Source organism: Hippoglossus stenolepis, chromosome 12, assembly GCF_022539355.2.
Source record: "Hippoglossus stenolepis isolate QCI-W04-F060 chromosome 12, HSTE1.2, whole genome shotgun sequence".
NCBI classification, from domain to species: Eukaryota; Metazoa; Chordata; class Actinopteri; order Pleuronectiformes; family Pleuronectidae; genus Hippoglossus; species Hippoglossus stenolepis.
Window position 1 is genome coordinate 5,194,754 of NC_061494.1, and position 18,835 is coordinate 5,213,588.

The window sequence follows — 18,835 nt, forward strand, 5'->3', positions numbered from 1 at the left end:
CCCTGTATATCACTGCAAAGATAATTTACTGTCCTAAATCCACTGATCCTATATGAGCCCACTACGTGTGAGCAGAGGGCAGGAAGGATGTCGGAGTCGAATCTTATATACAGCATGAGCACTCCTGACACTGTCTCTGATACACCTTCGTGGCTCCTCTGCAGCATACCAAGCAACAACTGAAAGGTGAACGTGACGTGTCCGAGCCTCATCTGGACTGAGCTGGCACAGATCGCTCCCTGAAATGTCTGAGTGAATGTTTGATGGCTGAGTGAAGCAAATCAAACGTGAAGTTTTGGAGAAGAAACAGAAGTAGACTAGAATGTGTTTTACCCTCATCTGTGTGTCCTATGGCTTCACCTAATACACTCCTCTGCTGCTGAATGATGTGCACACACACAGGCACACAAATGCAGTTTCACCTGCAATGACTGCACTTCATGGCCGAGCAATATACACTAGACTCACCACTAATTAGCTTGTGGTTAACTGCAGAAGATTGCCTGCGCTCTCATGGTCTCAATATCTTCTCAGAGGTTTTGGGCTGAGCAGACATAGAAATTATCCCTCAGTGCAACTTACCACTAACTTAGCAAAATAAGCTCAAACAAGCCACATGACCATTACTGACAAGTTTAAGTGAATGTTTTCTAATTACCTTATCTCTGAATCACAAAAGGATTTTAGGAAGTGTGCCATTGGTGAGGGTCTTAGTGAGAGATAGATGAGAAGATTGATACGATTACATGTCTGTGCGCCAAATTGGCGCGCTAGGAAAATAAACTCTTGCTTTGTCTAAAATCCATCCAGGACCTTTATACTTTATTCATAGAGCACTTTTCAACACAAAATACAAAGTGCTGCGCAACAAGAAAACAAATGGTTAAAATACAGAAGGAAGTACATAAATAATTATGGCAATAATAAAAAATGGAGTTAAAGACCAATTAGCCTGGCACTCCAAGTAAAGTCTGTCTTCTTCGGAATATGCCTCAGCTAAAAAGTAAATTTTTAGCTGAGACTTAGAGGCATATTCCTGTGTTAGACAACCTTATTTCCTCAGGCAATTCAGTTCAGAGCCTTGGGGCCCTGATGGCAAACTCTCAATCCCCCCTAGTTTTCAGCATAGATTCAGGGAATGACAGCAGAACCTTGCCCGATGATCGCAAGCTGTGCAGAGGTAAATGGGGAATTAAAAGATCAGCGATATAGCCTAGGGCTGTTTTCATCAATCAAAAACGAAAGTCAGGGTTTGAAGATATCATCGTAGTTCAGTTCGTAAAGCGACGCCAGATAGGAACCGGCTGCGTTATTCCCATGACCCAGCGTCCGAGAAACCAAAGTCTTTCGGTTCCGGGAGGGGTTTGGTGTACAGCTGAAACTTGAAGGAGTTGACGGAGTGGCACCACCAGGAGAGGAGCCTGCGGCTTCATTTGACTCAACACAGGAAACCTCAGCCAGCCTGGACACGGAAAGGATTGACAGAATCTTTCTCAATACTGCGGATGGTGGTGCCTGGCTGTTCTTAGATAGCGGTGTTCTAAGTTAATTCCGATAATGAACAAGACTGCTTAAGAGAAGTTTAAGAAATATGAAAATGGATAGTATTCAAAGACATTCACAATTTTATTTTTAGAGGGGTGATACAGAGTCCTGTCTAGTACATTGCTCCAAAGCTCTTAATTCTGCTTGAAATCTGGTGGCTATGAAGCCATAGCTTGTAAATCATGTAATTATCATACTTATCAAACTGTTCAGTGACCCATCTTGCCCTGTATGGAAGCAATAATTATACTGCTCCCCTCATTTATTCTGGTTTTTCCTGTAATCTGTCACCTGTCTTTAGGTTGTTTTTAAAGCATTAGAATAAACAATTTTTTCTTTCTGGTGAGGACAGTATATTTCTTTGTCCATTACACTATGTAATGAAACAGAAGCATGACAAAATGAATTTAAACAAAAAGCAAAATAATAATTATCACCTATCTCTGGTGGCATAGAGGAAATTTGGAGTGAAACAACTTCTATATAATTTATGAGTGCACTTTTAAAGAGAGTACTGTGGATTATTGCTCTTTTCTGACTGAAAATATTATTATTATTGTTCCCTTTAATAGCTGAACTCACTCAACTGTTCTCTCAGTCCCGAGCACGAGAATAAACTGCCCCCATCTGAGGATTGCGGTATGAATACACATTGAGCTTTTCAGCATTTTAACATACAACAGAACAAGACCTTCAGAATGAGTTGCTCTTGGTTACTGACTGAGTACCCATCCACCGGCAAAGCTGATGTTGGACAACATGACATTGATATGGCTTAGGCCAGTCATTCCCAAAGTGTGGGCCGCGGCCCCCTGGTGGGCCGTGAGAGGTCATCAGAAAATAAATAGATAAAAAAGTTTCAGATTTGTAAGTAAGCGTTGATTACCACAAAAAAATGTATGATTGATTTAAAAAAAAAAAAAAAGAATCATCACAGGTAATGAAACAAAGACATGAGAAAGAAATTCCACGTTGTTCTTATTTTATCTGACGTATATAGCAGGTGTCATTGTTTTTGCTGACCGTCACATTAACACTTGAACGCATCATTAGCGGGGGAATCATAGGTGAGGGAGAACTTTGTTATGAGCTGGGTCGAGCAAGATGGAGCAGAGGAAAGCTGCTGATGACGAAGGGGAATCAGAAAGTCCAACTGAATCATTCAAAACTAAAAAGAGGACTCAAGTGAGGACCTGTCGCTGGCCCAGAGGAAAACCCCCAAGCCTGTGTGTGTGTGCTGTGCACTGCGATGCTAGCTAACAAGACCCTGGGACCATGTAAAGTGCGCCGCCATTTAGAAACTAAACATGGACAATATTTATCCAAGCCTCGAGCATCTTTTAAAAATACGCTGAGAGAGCATCGGAGCCAGCTACGCGGCAACATCACCCCTCATCGGGTGAGTTACAGGTGACACAATGTCACGATATGTGATTCAATATCAAGAATATCGAGATAAACTGCTTGAGGTGTCAGACCAGAGGAATTCCAGTGTTAATATCAGTTTAATGAACGTTTTGTTCTCTTATACTGTATAAGGCATCAGCCGAAAAAGGACACGACAGATGGTTATTGAATCGTGGACAACACACCCATTTATTTTCCTTCACTCTTCCAAAACTTCTCTCCCCGACAGAACCCACTTCTGTTAGAACCCCTTCAAAACAAGAGTCCCAACCAATACCCTGCTTATAATAGGAACTACACACCAACCTTCCATAATAAAGCCACTAAATAAAATAGCTTACAATATGTATGGTAATAGTTGATTCTAGTCCTTTGTGTGGATCATATAGTTTTGATTAAAGGTGTGGGTGGGCCGCACACATTTTTCAGTTTTCAAATTGGGCCGCGGCATTCTTAAGTTTGGGAATGGCTGGCTTAGGCATTTGTTTAACCTTGAGGTCAAAGCAGGCTTTGAGAGTATTGATAACAGGAAGAGCTGGACTACACCTTGCTGTTTGGCTGCTTGAGTGCCTTTCATACTGTTCCTGGTAAATTCCTGTAGTGTGAAATAATGAGACTTGTAATTAAAACATTTTCCTCCCCACCCTTCTCCTATAAACTAACTAGAAACGAATGGCCATCATGTGATCTTGGCCATAAAGTAGTAGAGCCACTTCAGCCACATGAGAACAGAAAGTTATTGTGCACAGCATCTCTCAACACATTCAATTATAAAATCAATAAAAATGTGTGTGTTCAGGGTGAGCTGCAACCCCTGCTGTTCTGATCTGATTATACGGTGTAACTGCATTTCTTAGCGTGGTTAATATGATTATATGACTGGAGACCAAATGTGAGGAGCCCAAATCTTGCCATGCAGTGAAACTGTAAGGGGACTCGCTGGTAATAAAATGACGCTTGATGACTGGATGTGTTTCTCCTCCCTGCTCAAAGTGAAGAGGCAATCACTCTGCTTTACTGCTCTGTTTCTGATTTGGTAAGGGCTTCTAGCGCAACCTTGCAACATGATGAAAACAGGAGCCAGTTAGAGTGTTCAACAGAAAAACATTGAGCCCAGGATCCATGATATCCTTTGTGAGCTGGGCTCTAATTGTAGTAGTGATGTGTCGGGTTGACTATGCCAAGATCAATTAAGCACCTTTTTATAAAGATAATAATCTGCTTATTAGAGATGGAACTTCAAATTTGTCACATATTGTCTTCAATTTGCTTAATATCAACCAGACATGATAGTTACTCTGGTGTAGGACAGCCAGACCGTAGCCTTAATGGATGGAGATTAACTTCAGGAAAGTCTGTAATGTGCATTTTTCTGCACAGCCAGACAAAAACAGACTTATTTTAACAAACCCCCCAAACTGAGCCAAGGAAAGGTGGCTGTCAGATGCAGTGTTACCATAAATCAGAGCTCTGTGTGGACACCCATGGTTCGCAGACAGACCGCTTAGGCCTTGAATAAAGTAGCACAGGCTTCCTGTACTTCAGCTACGTCCGTCAACCTTGCATGACAGAATGGCTGTGCATCACAGTCATGCAGCCCAACATTGCTTACCCCAGTTAGCACAAACTTGGTGGACTGGCTGAAAATGGGTGATGGTGGGGAAAGTACGGGCAGACCTACTCACATGAGCTGTTCTGGCTGGCATGCGGTAGCGGACATTAGTATTCCACATGTTGAGAATCCTGCACCTTATCAGATACTGTCTTTACTCTCTATATCTGCCCTTGCACTCACTGCCAGACATGCAGCATCCCTCCATTATGCAGCTCACGGTTACAAAAACAGGAGGTGCATCTCATTTGTCTTCGTCACGTTGCTTCCTGCTCTAAGATGGTGGGGCAAGAAGCTGGTCATGCCAGGTGAATTGGAATGCCACTCTCCCCTTTTTTCTTTTTTTTTAAACAGAAAGAATAGAAGGCAATTGATATTGGACTATAGGGAGGCAGCTATAGACTGGCTCTTCCCAAAGGACAGCAAAATATACCTGATGAATACCTAGGCTTTATATTCCTGTTTCTTCTGGTTCTGTAAGATCCCGGTTTCTCAGCCCTGTACCATGTACAGCATGACTGTCCGATGCTACTCGCACATTTAGACCAATTCTGGCACACACTCAGGAAATCTTTCTGGCTGTCGGCCAACTATGGAGGATAGCAGCCAGAGTCAGTCCAGATCTGGGAGCTTAAAGGTCAAACCTGGGCCAAGGACACAAGGCCTGTAGATTTTATTTTGGTTTTATCTGGCCAGGACCTCTACAGCAAATTAACTGGTTAATAGATTTAGATTGTGAATGAGAATATGTAGAAGACAGAATGTAGAAGAACATCCCCTGGCTGTAGTTCTTGTTTTTGGTCAAAACAAACAACGATAAAGAAAACATGAGATGTAGGACACAACAAAATCTCTATTAATGTGTTTGTAGTGGTTTGTAGTAGTAGCAGTGTGCTCCACGTGCCACTGTTTTGAAATGTTCATCAGTAATTCAACTACGACAACAGAGAATAAAATCCATGTTTATGAAAAAGATTACGAAAATGAAGTCATAATAAGAGACTATAGGAAAAAAAATGTTTTTAGGAAATAGGCAGCAAGGAGAACCCACGTTTGGCGAAGATTCACTCCCTCAGATCCAAAGTCTTGAACCAATCTGATTGTAAAACTATGAAACCCCTTTGAATATCAAACAGATATAAGCAATGATATACAGTCATCCACTACCAAACATTTCTTCCTTCACAAGAGGCAATTTACCTCAAGTCTGTGGGATTCGTGCTTCAAAATGGACACAGTTTCTTGCACAATCTTTTCTAAGTTTTATGTTCCATCTGTGAGACCTTGTCAGTCCTCATTTTAACGCAGGCAACAGACGGATCTTCTGAGGTTTACTCTCTACAATAGCTCATAAGATAAAATTATTACTTTTTCCTAATAATATTATGACTATTATCAAAATCTCCGAATACAGTTTTCTCTTCAACCCTTATACTCCATCACAGACTTCAGTATGTCAATTCATTAAAATGAAGCTAAATTAAGTTACAATCATGAAACCTTTATTTGTGGTTCTGATTAATTAGTTTGGCTTAAATCAAGTTTGATGATGGAAAAGGAAGTAAAAACATAGACACAAAATGAATGTCAATGTCAAGTCTTTTAAAATGTGAATTTATCTATACTGCATGTATCTATACAGTATTTACCACTGACAATATCTCCATACAGTTTGTGTGTGGGATTTGGGAGCCAAACAGCAAGAGAGAGAATCTGCTGTCTGCCCAGAGGGGTGAAAACCCAAGTTGTCCCCGGCTGAATAGACAAACAAGCTGCTGAGACTGACAGTTAGCAGTAGTTATTTATCAGAATAAGGGCAGAAGATGGGTGGGACTCCGGCAGCAGAGTGTCAGCTGCTGAAGAACAAGCCGTCCAGACATCAGCTATGCAGACATGAGCAGAGTTGCTTGAGTCTGAATGCTGCCGCGGACAGGGTGCCGGGGACTGGCTGAATCAATACAAATTTGTCATCTGACAAGCCAGCGATATGAGAATAGAGTCCTCTAGAAGCTCATATATAATTGAGAGACAGCACAATAACAGTGCTTTTTTTTCAAAAAAGAAAAAGAAGAAACTAATAGGAATCCAGGAGGTATTATGTTTTTTTACCCTCTGCTAAACCAGATCCTGCCTTCAGTGCAGTTTGAGGAGAGAACTGGAGAGAATCACAATAAGTAGGGCGCCACTTCAATGCTCAGGTTACGCAGTTCTTAGAGTAATGAGATTTTTTTCTGAAGGGGTTTATTTCTTAGTTACCAGGTTGCTAAATTAATGTTTTGTGCAATACAGCAAGAAATACAAGGATTACGCTCGCACTGCAATGGCTCATCAATGTATTTCATCACAGCACGTATGCCTGTGCCAACCAGTGCAGTTTGTCCTTACATATCGCATTCACAATAATATGAGGTCACCATGATCCTTACTTTTCAACATTGACATCTAATTAGTCATTGTTTTGACCACCCAAATCTATTCAGTTAATCTGTGAGTCTAAGTGAACATTTGTGCCAACATTGAAAGAACTCTCCCAAGGTGTTCAGGCCTCGTCTGCACTCTCTCCTTACATTATCGTGGCTCTACTTAGCTCGCCTTCTGGCTGCCCCAACTGTGTTTACGTCTGGCAGAAGATCGCTGAGTTGGAGCAGAGAATCTCCTCTCTACAAAATCCAAGAAGCGGAGAGACACCTAAACACTATCCTCTTCGGCCCGGCACAAGTCCGTGCTGCTCCCTATCGGCCTCACGCTTCCTCCTTCCTGCCCGTTAGTTCTTCTCCAATCGCTGCTCCTCCTCCATGGACCAACTCGACGCCACTCGCTGCTGCTACTGCCGTCGCCTTCCAAGAGCCCCCCTGGCTCCTGCTCGGGGTTAAAGCACCAGTCAGCTCTACGTAAGGGGAGGCAGTCGCTCCGCACTCCCATAACCTGTGGCATCCTGCTGGATAACTCTTATGACATTATGGTTTTGCATGAATTTTCCATCACTGACTGGGATTCCGCGCCTTCCTCCCACAAACGATGTATTTTGTGAGGTCACAGCAACTTTGACCTTTGACCCAGGACCAGCAAAATCTAATCGGTTCATTCTTGAGTCCAGCTGAACATTGTACCAAGGTTAAATAAATTCCCTTGAAGTGGTCGTGAGATATCGTGTTCAGAAATATGGGATGGATGAACATACCAATGTAGGCACAGAGAGGACAAGCTTATTAATTGTGGCATCAATGTTTGAAAGAACTGTTATTTAAAGATTGTAAAGAAGAGGCTTAAGCAGCACTGAGTGTTTGAAGAAGCTTCAATTAACACAGCTTGAGTAAATGGACGTTAAAGAGAGAGCCTTCATAACAGAACTTACAACACAACAAAAACACATTAACATAACTTACAGCTGCAAGATGAGACATTCATAACATACTTAGCCACGGGCCAGTGTTTTAAACCCTCTTATTATAGGATTTCATCCATTTATTTTTTCTCACATCCATTTTGGTAGTCTAATCCAAACGTACGTACAAAAAAATGATGTATTCCCAGTGACGGATGTGGATGTAACGTTGTAAACACTCGATATATTGAGTATAATGTGCGACACAGAAATCCTAAAGGTACAATTTGTCAGCACTATGGTCGGCAGTAACATTGATATTTTAATAATGCAAGCCATGTATAGGGTATATCTCTGTAAGCTTCCCTCTCTGAGAGCATTGAGAGCTCGGGCTTTATATTGAGGAGTCAGGCATATTACAAATTGTATCATACGTCTGGTGTGTATAGTTCAAACAATATTAAAAACATAAAGCATAAAATCACTACCCTCATAAAATCATGTAGTAGACAATGGAAGTAATGCATCATTTTTAATGAAACTTGTAACCCACTCATACTTCAGTAGTTGTTTTGCAGACAGTATTATTTGCAAAGCTGGCTTACAAATCTGCCTGGAATCATTGTGAGCTGGGAAATATAAGTGTATCAGGAGTGCATCACTTGAGAACTAAGTGAGGGAGTCCATAAAGAACACAGTTGAAGGCTGATGGCTTGAGAGTCATTTTGTGGTGAACATCATCTTCCTTTGAGTCAGTGAGGAGAACTGTATCTGCAGAGGAAAACCAGAGGAAGCTGTTATTACTGTTCTATACCTGAGAGATATGACTTGATGTTTCCCTGTTTGCAAAGAAACCCAAGTGTCCTTCACAGAGAAGGAGAGAGGTGTGGGTGTCTGTGATGTACTACTCCTTCAAAAGCACATGGACTTGCAAGACATGCATTTACACTGAATAGAAATAAATGGGAGGATATATACGGTTCAGTACCATGTGATCCTTTGTCCTTGCAATGTGGGAAGTCTGAACTGTTCCTTCTCCTCAAAGTGTGGATGGTCTGACCTGAGGTCTGTCTCACCCTCAGTAGATCTGCAACACATGGTTACACAGGCATCAAGTAAAGGTTTGAAGACATTTAAGTGCAATGTATTAGATACAATGATAAATTAGAGACTGCATTATATCTGAAACCTACTATCAAGGACAGTGGCCATATTGTGCGTGTTCTGTTGAAGACTGCTGTGCCACTGATTGAGGACAACACAGCCGACACCACACAAACTCAGCAGCAGAGCCGTCTCGAGGGGTTTCTCCAGGGCAAAATCTCCTCCACTGGAAAGGAGAGGAACAGAGAGATTATTAGAGAGAGGAAGAGGTGAAACCAAAACACTGACAAACACAAACATCAGTTGTCACTCCAGTAAAGAGAATGCACGAAGACATCAGGAGTGTAAAAGAGAAGACTGTGTTCAAATTCAGTAGGAGCTTCATTTAATTAAGCTGCTTTGTTACCTCTTGTGCGTGTCGAGGATTGAGTGGCAGTGAACGCTGCTGTTGTTCTGAAGCTGCTCAAAGAGCAGAGCGATCCGGCACTCTGAGGAGAAAACATGATTATCAGACAGCAGAACAAAATAAAGCTTTTAATGAAAGGAAGCTATTCATCAACAGCCATACAAAAATAAAACAAACTCCAAAACCAATTTGTTTGTTGATTGGTCTATATGTTTGTTAGAAAGATTGAAAACTACAGGACAGATTACAATGAAACTTAGTGACAGGATGTGGTGTGGGTCGGGGGAGAACCCATTCGATTTGGTGAAGATCCACTTCAGGGGCCGGATCTCTGAGTTTTTTATCACTTTCTTTAACATTGTGAGATTGGGTGTTTTCATGGATTTCATTGATTTCCCAAAGGATAATTCATGGATCTTGATGAAAAAAATCTGATGTGTGTGTTGGGCCTTGGCGGAGGTGTGGGCTCTAATGAGTGACATCTATGAAAAGGCCACATACTGACTGAGGACTTTTATACAGCACCAAACGCGCTGCCAAATTAACCTGGACTGATGGATAAAAACTTGAACTTTCCATTCGACTAATCCATAACTCTTCTTTCCTAACACACGGTGGATCAGCTCTTCAGGCTGGTGTGTGTCATCACGAGGTTGTGATTGATGTATGGGAGGGTGAGAGGTTTTATATTTGAGACTTTTCTGCTTCTTCTGCTTTTATTTATTTGTAAAATTTCCAGAAATGACTTTGACGCAGAAGACAGAGTGCACTCTGGCTACAAAACAGGACATAATATGTAACTCCATTTATTCACTAAAACATGACATATTTGCCATGTGCCTTCAGTAGAACAGACAAAGCTTTCAGTGTACTTCAAACAAAAAGAGCAGAATAATGTGGTAAATCTTGCCACAAGGCCAAAGAAGCTTTTAGCAGGACTGTCAAGCACAGACATACTGTTACTTCAACACAATTCATTCATGTACGAGCACACAGACAGGCTTTTACTGTACAAGCACTTGGACTAGACCACTGACTGTAGATAAACTGTGTGACACCTGGTGTCTGACACCAGGTGTATGTAAGTCAGGACATCCGCTGTCCAAAATCTTCTGGCTGTCCAGTGCCATGCAGCTGTTCTAGCCTTCCTATTCACTGACAATTATGTGTGTGTGTGTGTGTGTCTGAAGCAAGATGTGCAGCAATTATCTGAAAACAATTTTGTGTGAAGGGAGGATGACGACAAACTTAATTACGCACAGATGCATTGTGTTTGACTGTTTGCGTGACATGCCAAGCACATCAGCTGGCAGTGTGGACGTCCCTGGCTCCAGCAGTGGGGGGACAATTGATGACAGGTTTGGAGCTGGAGAATTTTGCTGTAAGAAGCACTGGCACTGTTGGTTTACATGTTTATTTATTATGTGATTTTGTTATGTGGATATGTGAAGAGTTTTGCACTTATTTAGATTTTTATATTTAAATTAAGTATACTTTAAACTGTTATCAGCGAATGTATTAAATTTCAATTTGCCATAGCAATAAAAAAAAGCCATTCTTATCAGTGATCGACGTTTTGTGCTTTTTTTCAAAGGAAAGTTCTGGCACCATTTCGGTACCATAATTGTATCAATTTATCACCGGTATCAGAGAAAAGCCAAATGAAACCCAACACCATCTTTAATATGAGGCTGCCGTATGTGCAGGTATCGTCAAATCAGTGTTTCGTTCCTTAAGCTTTGTCCTCCAAGAGTCCTGCTCAAAAACAAATACTCCTTCTATAAATACTCATAATACCTAAACAAGACAAAGACATGAGTGCAGATGGTGCAACGTGTACTGAATGACACCTTTTTTTTTCTCAGAAAACACAAATCTGCCATCGTCTAATCATGTCTCGGTGGCCAATTAAGTAGGAACAGTGCAGACCCTGCTGTCAGTCACACTATAGTTAGCAGCAATAACGGCAGGCTACTGGGTGCCACATATGTCTGGCCTGGGGCGATGTGTAAGGCCAGTCTGACACTATCACTCACATTGGAGAGTCCGCCCATCCCTTTGTCTGATGGTAAAGGAGAAGAGAGGAGCACTGAACATGAGGCCATAGTTGTTTTGTGAAATACCTTTTTTTGAAGGCGTAAGAGCTCAAAGGCGATTTGAGGTGGGCTATTATTTATTTAAAGAGTAGAAGGGAAAAGGCCTTGTCGAAAAATTGAGAAGAGGGGAGTTGGGTTGAGAGACTTCTTTTCCCCTGACTGTAAATAAATGACAACGTTCAGGAGTTCTTTTATGACTCCCAAGTAAAAACTATTTTATCAAAGAGGCTACATCAGTGGAAATATACTCATTTATCAACTGAGACAACACTGACTCTGGGTTGAAATGATTCAGCAAATATCTGTCTTGAGCATTATGATAAGCATGTGTAAGTAACGCTTGTGTAAAGTTACTATATGAGAAAATAAATACTGTTGCAATGCAGTCAGATTTCAACTGCTTTTTCTGCTCACCTGTAAATACACAATCATTAATCCTCAGTAAAAGCATCTGAAAGTAAAACCTCATTGATTTCACACAGCAAATCAGGGCTATTTCTAAATATACCACTCAACAAATGAAAGATTGATGTGTTTGAGGAGATTAAGTCTACTGCCCCATTTAGTGCTTACATAATCACAGCTCTGCTCCCAATTCATTCATTGCACTATTTGGCCAATTACCGATTTTCTTCCCGTGTAACTGTTTCAAATGTTTTATAAAACACAAGATGTTGTACGATTTCATTCAAGTGGACACAGACAACTTTTCAACTTTTTCACCCTTAGTGTTTCAAAGTGGTATTACCATTGGCCCTGATATCGCAAAGATTGGATTGTTTTCCTTTTTCACTGTTTTGGTAGAGGGAGAGTAACACTGAGGCTTACTGATCTAGTAGAAATAACGCCAACTGAATGCCATTTTTGAACCCTATTCAATATCTCCATATATCCTTTTGTTTATATTACTCTTCCCCTTTGTTGACTTCTCCAACAAAAAAGCTCTTGTTTATTGCAGGGTAACGTTTCCACAGTTGGATCAGTCGCAGCACCACCCGTCATTTCCTCCGTCTGGGCCAAGCTGCAGACAGCTACTGGGGAAAATAAAAGCTCTGTCCTCTTCCTGTTTGTTTGTGAAATGTCTTCGTTACATAGTGAAAGCAAAGTTTATAGGGACCAATGTAACTGTTGATTCTGACATTATTCTAAAGACATTACATCAAACAAATATTATTTTTTTCCTTCCTCTGATGAAACGGACCAGTTCTCTGTCAGTCTTATCATATTGAATTTATATTGATTATTTTTGTTTTTAGAGGGTCCCCATGCAGTGAAAGAGGTCATGTGTCCTGAGCTATTCACATTTAAAAATTAAAAATGTAATGTGCTTTTTTTTTTTACTGACAACCCCAGTTAATTGAAGATATTAACAGCAAGTGAAGTGATGGAAATATTATGAGTTTTTTATGCGGAGGTGTTAGACATTAAGTTTGTCTATGTTGCTGGTGTTATGTGTAAATAAACTGAAACATAGCAAGTATCAGACCTGAGCAACATGTTTCTGTCCATATAAATATTCACATGGATATGTCCAGCATGCTGTGGATCCTTAATTTCACATTGTATTCATTCACAAAAAAAATTATAAACCATGCAGATAAAATGCAGTGCACGTGTGTACAGTACCAGATAGATTGAGGGCTGCTAGTTTGCCAGGTGGAACGTTTGCCATGAAGCGCTCCTTTCCCAGGTAAATGAAGGCGCTGCTTTTGCACAGCAGCTGCTCCATCTCGGACAGACTTGACAGATATGAGAGAGACGGCAGAGCAAAAGAGATTAGGTGAACTGAAGAGTAACAAGGTGGACAGGCTGCATTGATTTGCTCGAATTAAAGGTTCTGTACTTAAAGGTTCTAACCTGGGCGTCTGTTTGCTGCCCATGAAGCCCTCCAACGGATGGGTGAGATGCTTGCTGTGGGTTTGCAATATCTCCTGCATCCTTGTGCTCAGACTGGTCCCATCTGTTCCGCATACAGACAACAAAATCGAACAAAACTTCCACTTGCGACAGGTGAAAAAAGTAATTTGGATTTTTTTTGTAAAATAGTTCACTATAAATGTAAATGAAGGATGCTTTAAAAGGCTAGATGCTGAGAGGATCACATACTGAGCCATTTGGCTGCTATACAACATAAAGAGAGCCTTCATCTCTGCAAGTGGGTGCACTAAAAGATTTTCTCTGCTAACACTTTGGTCCAGTGCACACCACCCACATAGACACTGACATAAAAGCAGCTTGAACTATACTGCAATACAATGGATCATAAGCAACAACCCAATATATCTTCCACAAAGCACTATATTTCCATCCATTACAGTAGGTACAGTAAGATGTGAACATTTACTTACCAAAGATTCCCACATTGTCAGGGTCGACAATATCTGTAGAGGTGTGTTAAGAATAATCATCTTTAAAAGAGAGTGCCACCCTGTTCAACAGTCTACAGCTACAAGTTCCTGTCTGTCTGTCTGTGTGTGGAACACGTATCCCATGAACCGTTAATCTTATCTACTTCCCACTTGTCCTGTGTATTGTTAATTCCTCAAGAAAAAGGAGTGCTGAGATCTGTGCGATTTTGCCGCCAGACAATGATCATCATTTTATTTGATTTCACCATATTGGGCTGAGACACAAACCTTCATCTCCAGCATGTCAACAAGATTCATAGAACTGCTCTCTCTTTTCGCACATTGACTACAAAGCTTAAGCACACTCTTCATTTTGTTGCAGCAATGCTTTATCCAGCTGGATTAAAAGCAGTTGTGAACTTGGGTTTGAAGATTGTGTCGATTGCTTAACAGACCTCTGAAATAGTCGACATGCAATGTATGAAAGAATAACAGCAGTTCACTAAATCATTCTTCTTATATATAAACCTCGCATGTAAACTACAATAAAGTAAATTCCTTTACTTTAATGACAGACACACAACGTCCAGCGACAAACAATAAAAAGTCACTGTTTGAGGAGGACTCACTAACGACAAGGAATAATTCTGAAGTAGCTCTGGAGCATTAACACAGGACAAGAAAACAGCCCATTCCAAAAAGGCAGGTTTAGAACAGACACTGCACAAGTCATTCAGAATTAGACATAATATTTAACAAGACACTTATAAATACTTGCTCAAAAAAGATACATTTCAAGTTGCATGGGTCGACAGGGGAGACCTGGGTTAATGATGTTAATACAAAGCAGTAGTTAGCTAAGAACATATATAAACACATGCTAATATTGATTCTAGGACATGTACATCTTCAAATACCAGTTAGCAGAGAGAATATAAGTATGGATTTTTCAACTGAGGAGACAGCAAGAGCGATGGAAGTAAAGAGGGGAGGGGAGATGGAGAAAAACAGAAGTGATGCATGACAGAGGATCACTGCTCGGAAGCTAGAAATAGCATCTTTATGAAAACGCATCATGTAATTGATTGAAAACCCACACTTAAAAGAGAGGCGAGAGGAATTCAAATAATTGCCTATGCTGATAGCAGGTAAAAGTAATATTGCTGTGTGTATCTGGGAGGCCCAGATTAATTTACTGAACTTACCACTTTGATGCTTTGGCTTTGATCTCCCTTCCCCTTAGTTGGTATGCCACCTTTGGTCTCCTTTTTGTTGTCAGCTGCCATAAACAGGAAGCAGAATTAATATGTACACATGTGCCCCCTTGGGGGGTGTGAAGTAATGAAAAGGAAACTGAGCAGTTAGGAGATCGCTGGAGCAGTAAGGAAGAAGAGGCAGATCCAGTGGGTATAGCCCAGTGGATGGTAATGCACACCTTGACGTTGGTTGCCACCCGCCAAAAAGACGAACAGAAGAAGAAGAAGAATAGGTACCAGTGTACGGTGGATATTATGCAGTATTTGGACTAGGAGAAGGGACATAATGTATCACATCTATTTTGATCATTCGATATCTAGCAGATATTTAAAGTTCCCTGTGGATGAATCAAAAACAAATGCTGATCACCAGCAGATCCCCAACATCCCCATGATGACAATTTTAATTCATGAAAAAAAAGTTGTCAAAAATCAATGACTGAATACCAACATTTGCTGTAAAATTTCAATGCCAAAAGAAGATGAATCAATGATTTCCTTCACCTTCTAGCACCAATGACCCAGGAACCTTGCCACCAGTGCAAACCTCTAATGCCAAACTCAAGGCAAACCTGTTTCGCATAACAAATGACTCACTATGCCGATGGAGGCGTGGGTGAAGTGCTTGAGTCCACAAAACACAAACAGCGTTGCAGTCGATTCCAATACAATTGAAATCAATGTTGACCGCAGCAAGTATTTTGCAGACTCTAAACACTTCACCCACGCCTCCATCGGCATAGTGGTGAGTGGATAATGAGTGAATTTTCATTTTTCTGATAATTATCCCTTTAATATGAAGAAAATGCTTGAAATAATCAATCCCTTTATGAATCCTAAGACCTGTCCACAAGATCTCTGTTCGTGGTTTTTCTGTTTGTGCATTTTAAGTTATATCCTCTTATTTTGTGGCCACCATTGTCTCTCATTTCAAAGAGCTTTACTTCCTGTCTTTGTCTGATTTCTCCCCTTTGTGATTACCTGTCCCACCCTATACAGTCTATTGTCCCACCTAGATAAGTTAGACCAGTGTGTTATTATCCTGCATTCCCTTGTGTATTTAGTCTGTGTGCCCCCCCTCAGTCTCAGTCAGTTCGTCTTTTCAGTCTTCTGTGAGTGTTCCAGCATTTCTCCTGTCAGACAGACTGTTTGATTTGAACTGTTGGGCTAGGGTTAGAAAAGTAATGTATTTTTCTATTTTCCTACATTGTCCATATTTTGATATATAATTAACCCTAGCCAATATTTAGGAGTTAAAAAAATTCTGATACTGATATGTCAGTCGACATGTTGAATTAAGAATAAAATATTATTTTTATTCATGATATAAACATAGATACAAATCTTTCCTGCATTGTTTATTATGTAAGACAAAAGTTTTCATACCAGTGCATATTGGAAAACATAAACACATATCACATACCAATCTGTGGAAGGCTCACATTGGCCAATTTTATCTGCCAAATAGTTTATCAGTTGGGCTCTAGTTGAGTTTCTATATATGACAGTATTTTCGATGCCACCATTTGCTGTAATTGAAACTACAAGGTTTTCATTCTAGGTGCTAAAACTGCATGTGAAATTATTTGGAACTGTACTTAAAAAAAGGGTTGAACAGGACAGCAAAGAGAACAGACGGTCATGCAAAGGCAAATATTTCCAACCTGCAGGCAGTCTTTTTATAGTTTGTGCTAATTTGTCCTGTGCATACCACATGCAAAGCTCTGCACAGAATAACAAATAGCCCTTTCAGAAGTGCTTTCGGGCACTATATCTTCTTGACACAATGCTAAACTGTAGATGTCAAAATTATGGTAATGATATTCCAGAAAATATCACTTTTATTCTGGTTGCTTTGTCATCCACACATGTGGTCCAGGTATTGAAAGATGTAAAATACATGCTTGTGTACTTTGCTATCTGTGGCACACACACACACACACACACACACACACACACACACACACAAAGTTTAAATGTAACCTTTGAACATTCACTCAACTTATGCAAATGATTCAACCTTTAGGTAAAGATATCTGCAGCATCAGCTCCGATGCTATTTTTGCCCCCTTTTTCTCTTCTCTCCAAAAATATTCATGAGCATAATTCTCCTAAGAACTAAAGCATCATCACTTCATTCTACACTTATTTCGGACCTCCAAAAATAAAACCCTGAGAAATTGAGTTCTCTGCAGCTCAGCTCAACTTCCAAAAATTAGGTTTCCTCATAAATCAGATCTACAGACAATTAGATGCGTATTTGTTATGACAGATATTCTTTTGAATTGAGAAAGTACCAGTGTTTCTATGATCTTTAACAGTGTTGCACAATGGGTTGTCTGTAGCCTTGTAATGCTGCTAGGCTAATGAGCAATGAGTCTTTGAGAGTTTATCAGTCACAAAAGTGCTTGGTTAGTCCAGTTGAACCTGCAGGAGTTTCTTCAGGCTTATGGTCTCAGAGAGTGAAGTTATTTTCAACAGGGATAAAGGACATACATATCAAACATGGTTGGTTATGTTTACTAAGGAGGATATAATATTCAATGTTGTTTAAGATTAAAGTCTGCATTTAACGGATCACTTTTTCCTGCCACTGTCCAAAAATGACACCAGAACTTAACCAAGGCCAATGGGGTATATCTGCAACATCTCAATAGGGTGCTGGATGTAACACTTTTCTATTGTCCACACCTTTTCTGTTTTAAGCTTGACAGCTGGAACAAATACAGTCACTTAGAATTAAAGCTTCAGTCAACAGTTACCATTGGCCTCCACCTACATATGTTACCCCTGGACAATCAAACCCACAATCTCTACAATCTAATATGTTTTAACAAGAACAGTGAAATGGCCACAGTTAATGGACTTCCATTTAAGCAAAGCAGTCTGTGGCGTTCTCGGATGTCCGCATGAACTTCTACATACCACCAAGATGTGAAATGACCCCTCTCTCCTGAACAAATTCCATTTCGGATGGCCGCCTGCAGTCTAGATCCGTCAGGATTGTGTAAGTCTTTATTTACTTAAATATGATAAGGAATTATGTGAAGCAAACATCCAGTCAGCCCCTAACCCCACTCAAATTATTCATAGTTGATGGATAAGACAGTTATACTGTATTGTCCTTTTCCCTATTCATCAAACTGTATCTCTTTCTATGTGGCTGGCCACATTAAAAACAAATCTGAAATGCAGTTTATGGCAATATCTTTTTAAATGCATAGTAAAGGCCTACCTCTGAAGAAACTGGTGAGAGCTGTATTTAATCCTACTTAAAGGCATAGTTCATCCAAAAAGGAAAATTCACTTATTATCTACTCAGCACTATGCCGATGGGGGTGGGTGAAGTGTTTGAGTCCAAAACGACGTCATTTACACTAACATTTTAGGCTAAATGTACACTGATATTTTCCAACGAGGTTCATTCAGGGACTGTCGGAAATGCTAACGTCCGCGAGCTTACCCACTTCTGTTGGACTTTTAAGCTTAAAACACAGTGGAAATGACATCGTTTTTAGTCTAATATGAATGTCAGGGCTTGCGGACACTTGGATGACACCACACGAGCAGTATGGAGGCATGTTGTGTTTTTTCTGTTGTTTTACTACGTCTGAAGATAGATAACTAATCAGCTACACTGTTTAGCCCTGAAACTCCAGCAGTGTTTTGTGGACTCAAACACTTCACCCACCCCATCGGCATAGGGGTGAGTAGATAATGAGTGAATATTCATTTC

At 40.4% G+C, this 18,835-nt stretch overlaps 1 protein-coding gene across 1 annotated transcript in view; it reads right to left on the reverse strand.

Moving 5' to 3' along the window:
- Positions 1 to 7,940: 7,940 nt before the first annotated feature.
- LOC118118645 (cilia- and flagella-associated protein 46) overlaps positions 7,941 to 18,835 on the reverse strand; it is a 56,148-nt gene continuing 45,253 nt past the window's right edge. The window contains exons 50-58 of the mRNA XM_047342386.1: positions 15,049 to 15,122; positions 14,635 to 14,665; positions 13,844 to 13,876; positions 13,353 to 13,455; positions 13,122 to 13,234; positions 9,400 to 9,481; positions 9,083 to 9,219; positions 8,878 to 8,976; positions 7,941 to 8,660 (exon numbers count right to left, since the gene is read on the reverse strand). Of these exons, the coding sequence (XP_047198342.1) occupies positions 8,548 to 8,660; positions 8,878 to 8,976; positions 9,083 to 9,219; positions 9,400 to 9,481; positions 13,122 to 13,234; positions 13,353 to 13,455; positions 13,844 to 13,876; positions 14,635 to 14,665; positions 15,049 to 15,122 (785 nt within the window). The 3' untranslated portion in view covers positions 7,941 to 8,547. The remainder of the gene's footprint in view (positions 8,661 to 8,877; positions 8,977 to 9,082; positions 9,220 to 9,399; positions 9,482 to 13,121; positions 13,235 to 13,352; positions 13,456 to 13,843; positions 13,877 to 14,634; positions 14,666 to 15,048; positions 15,123 to 18,835) is intronic.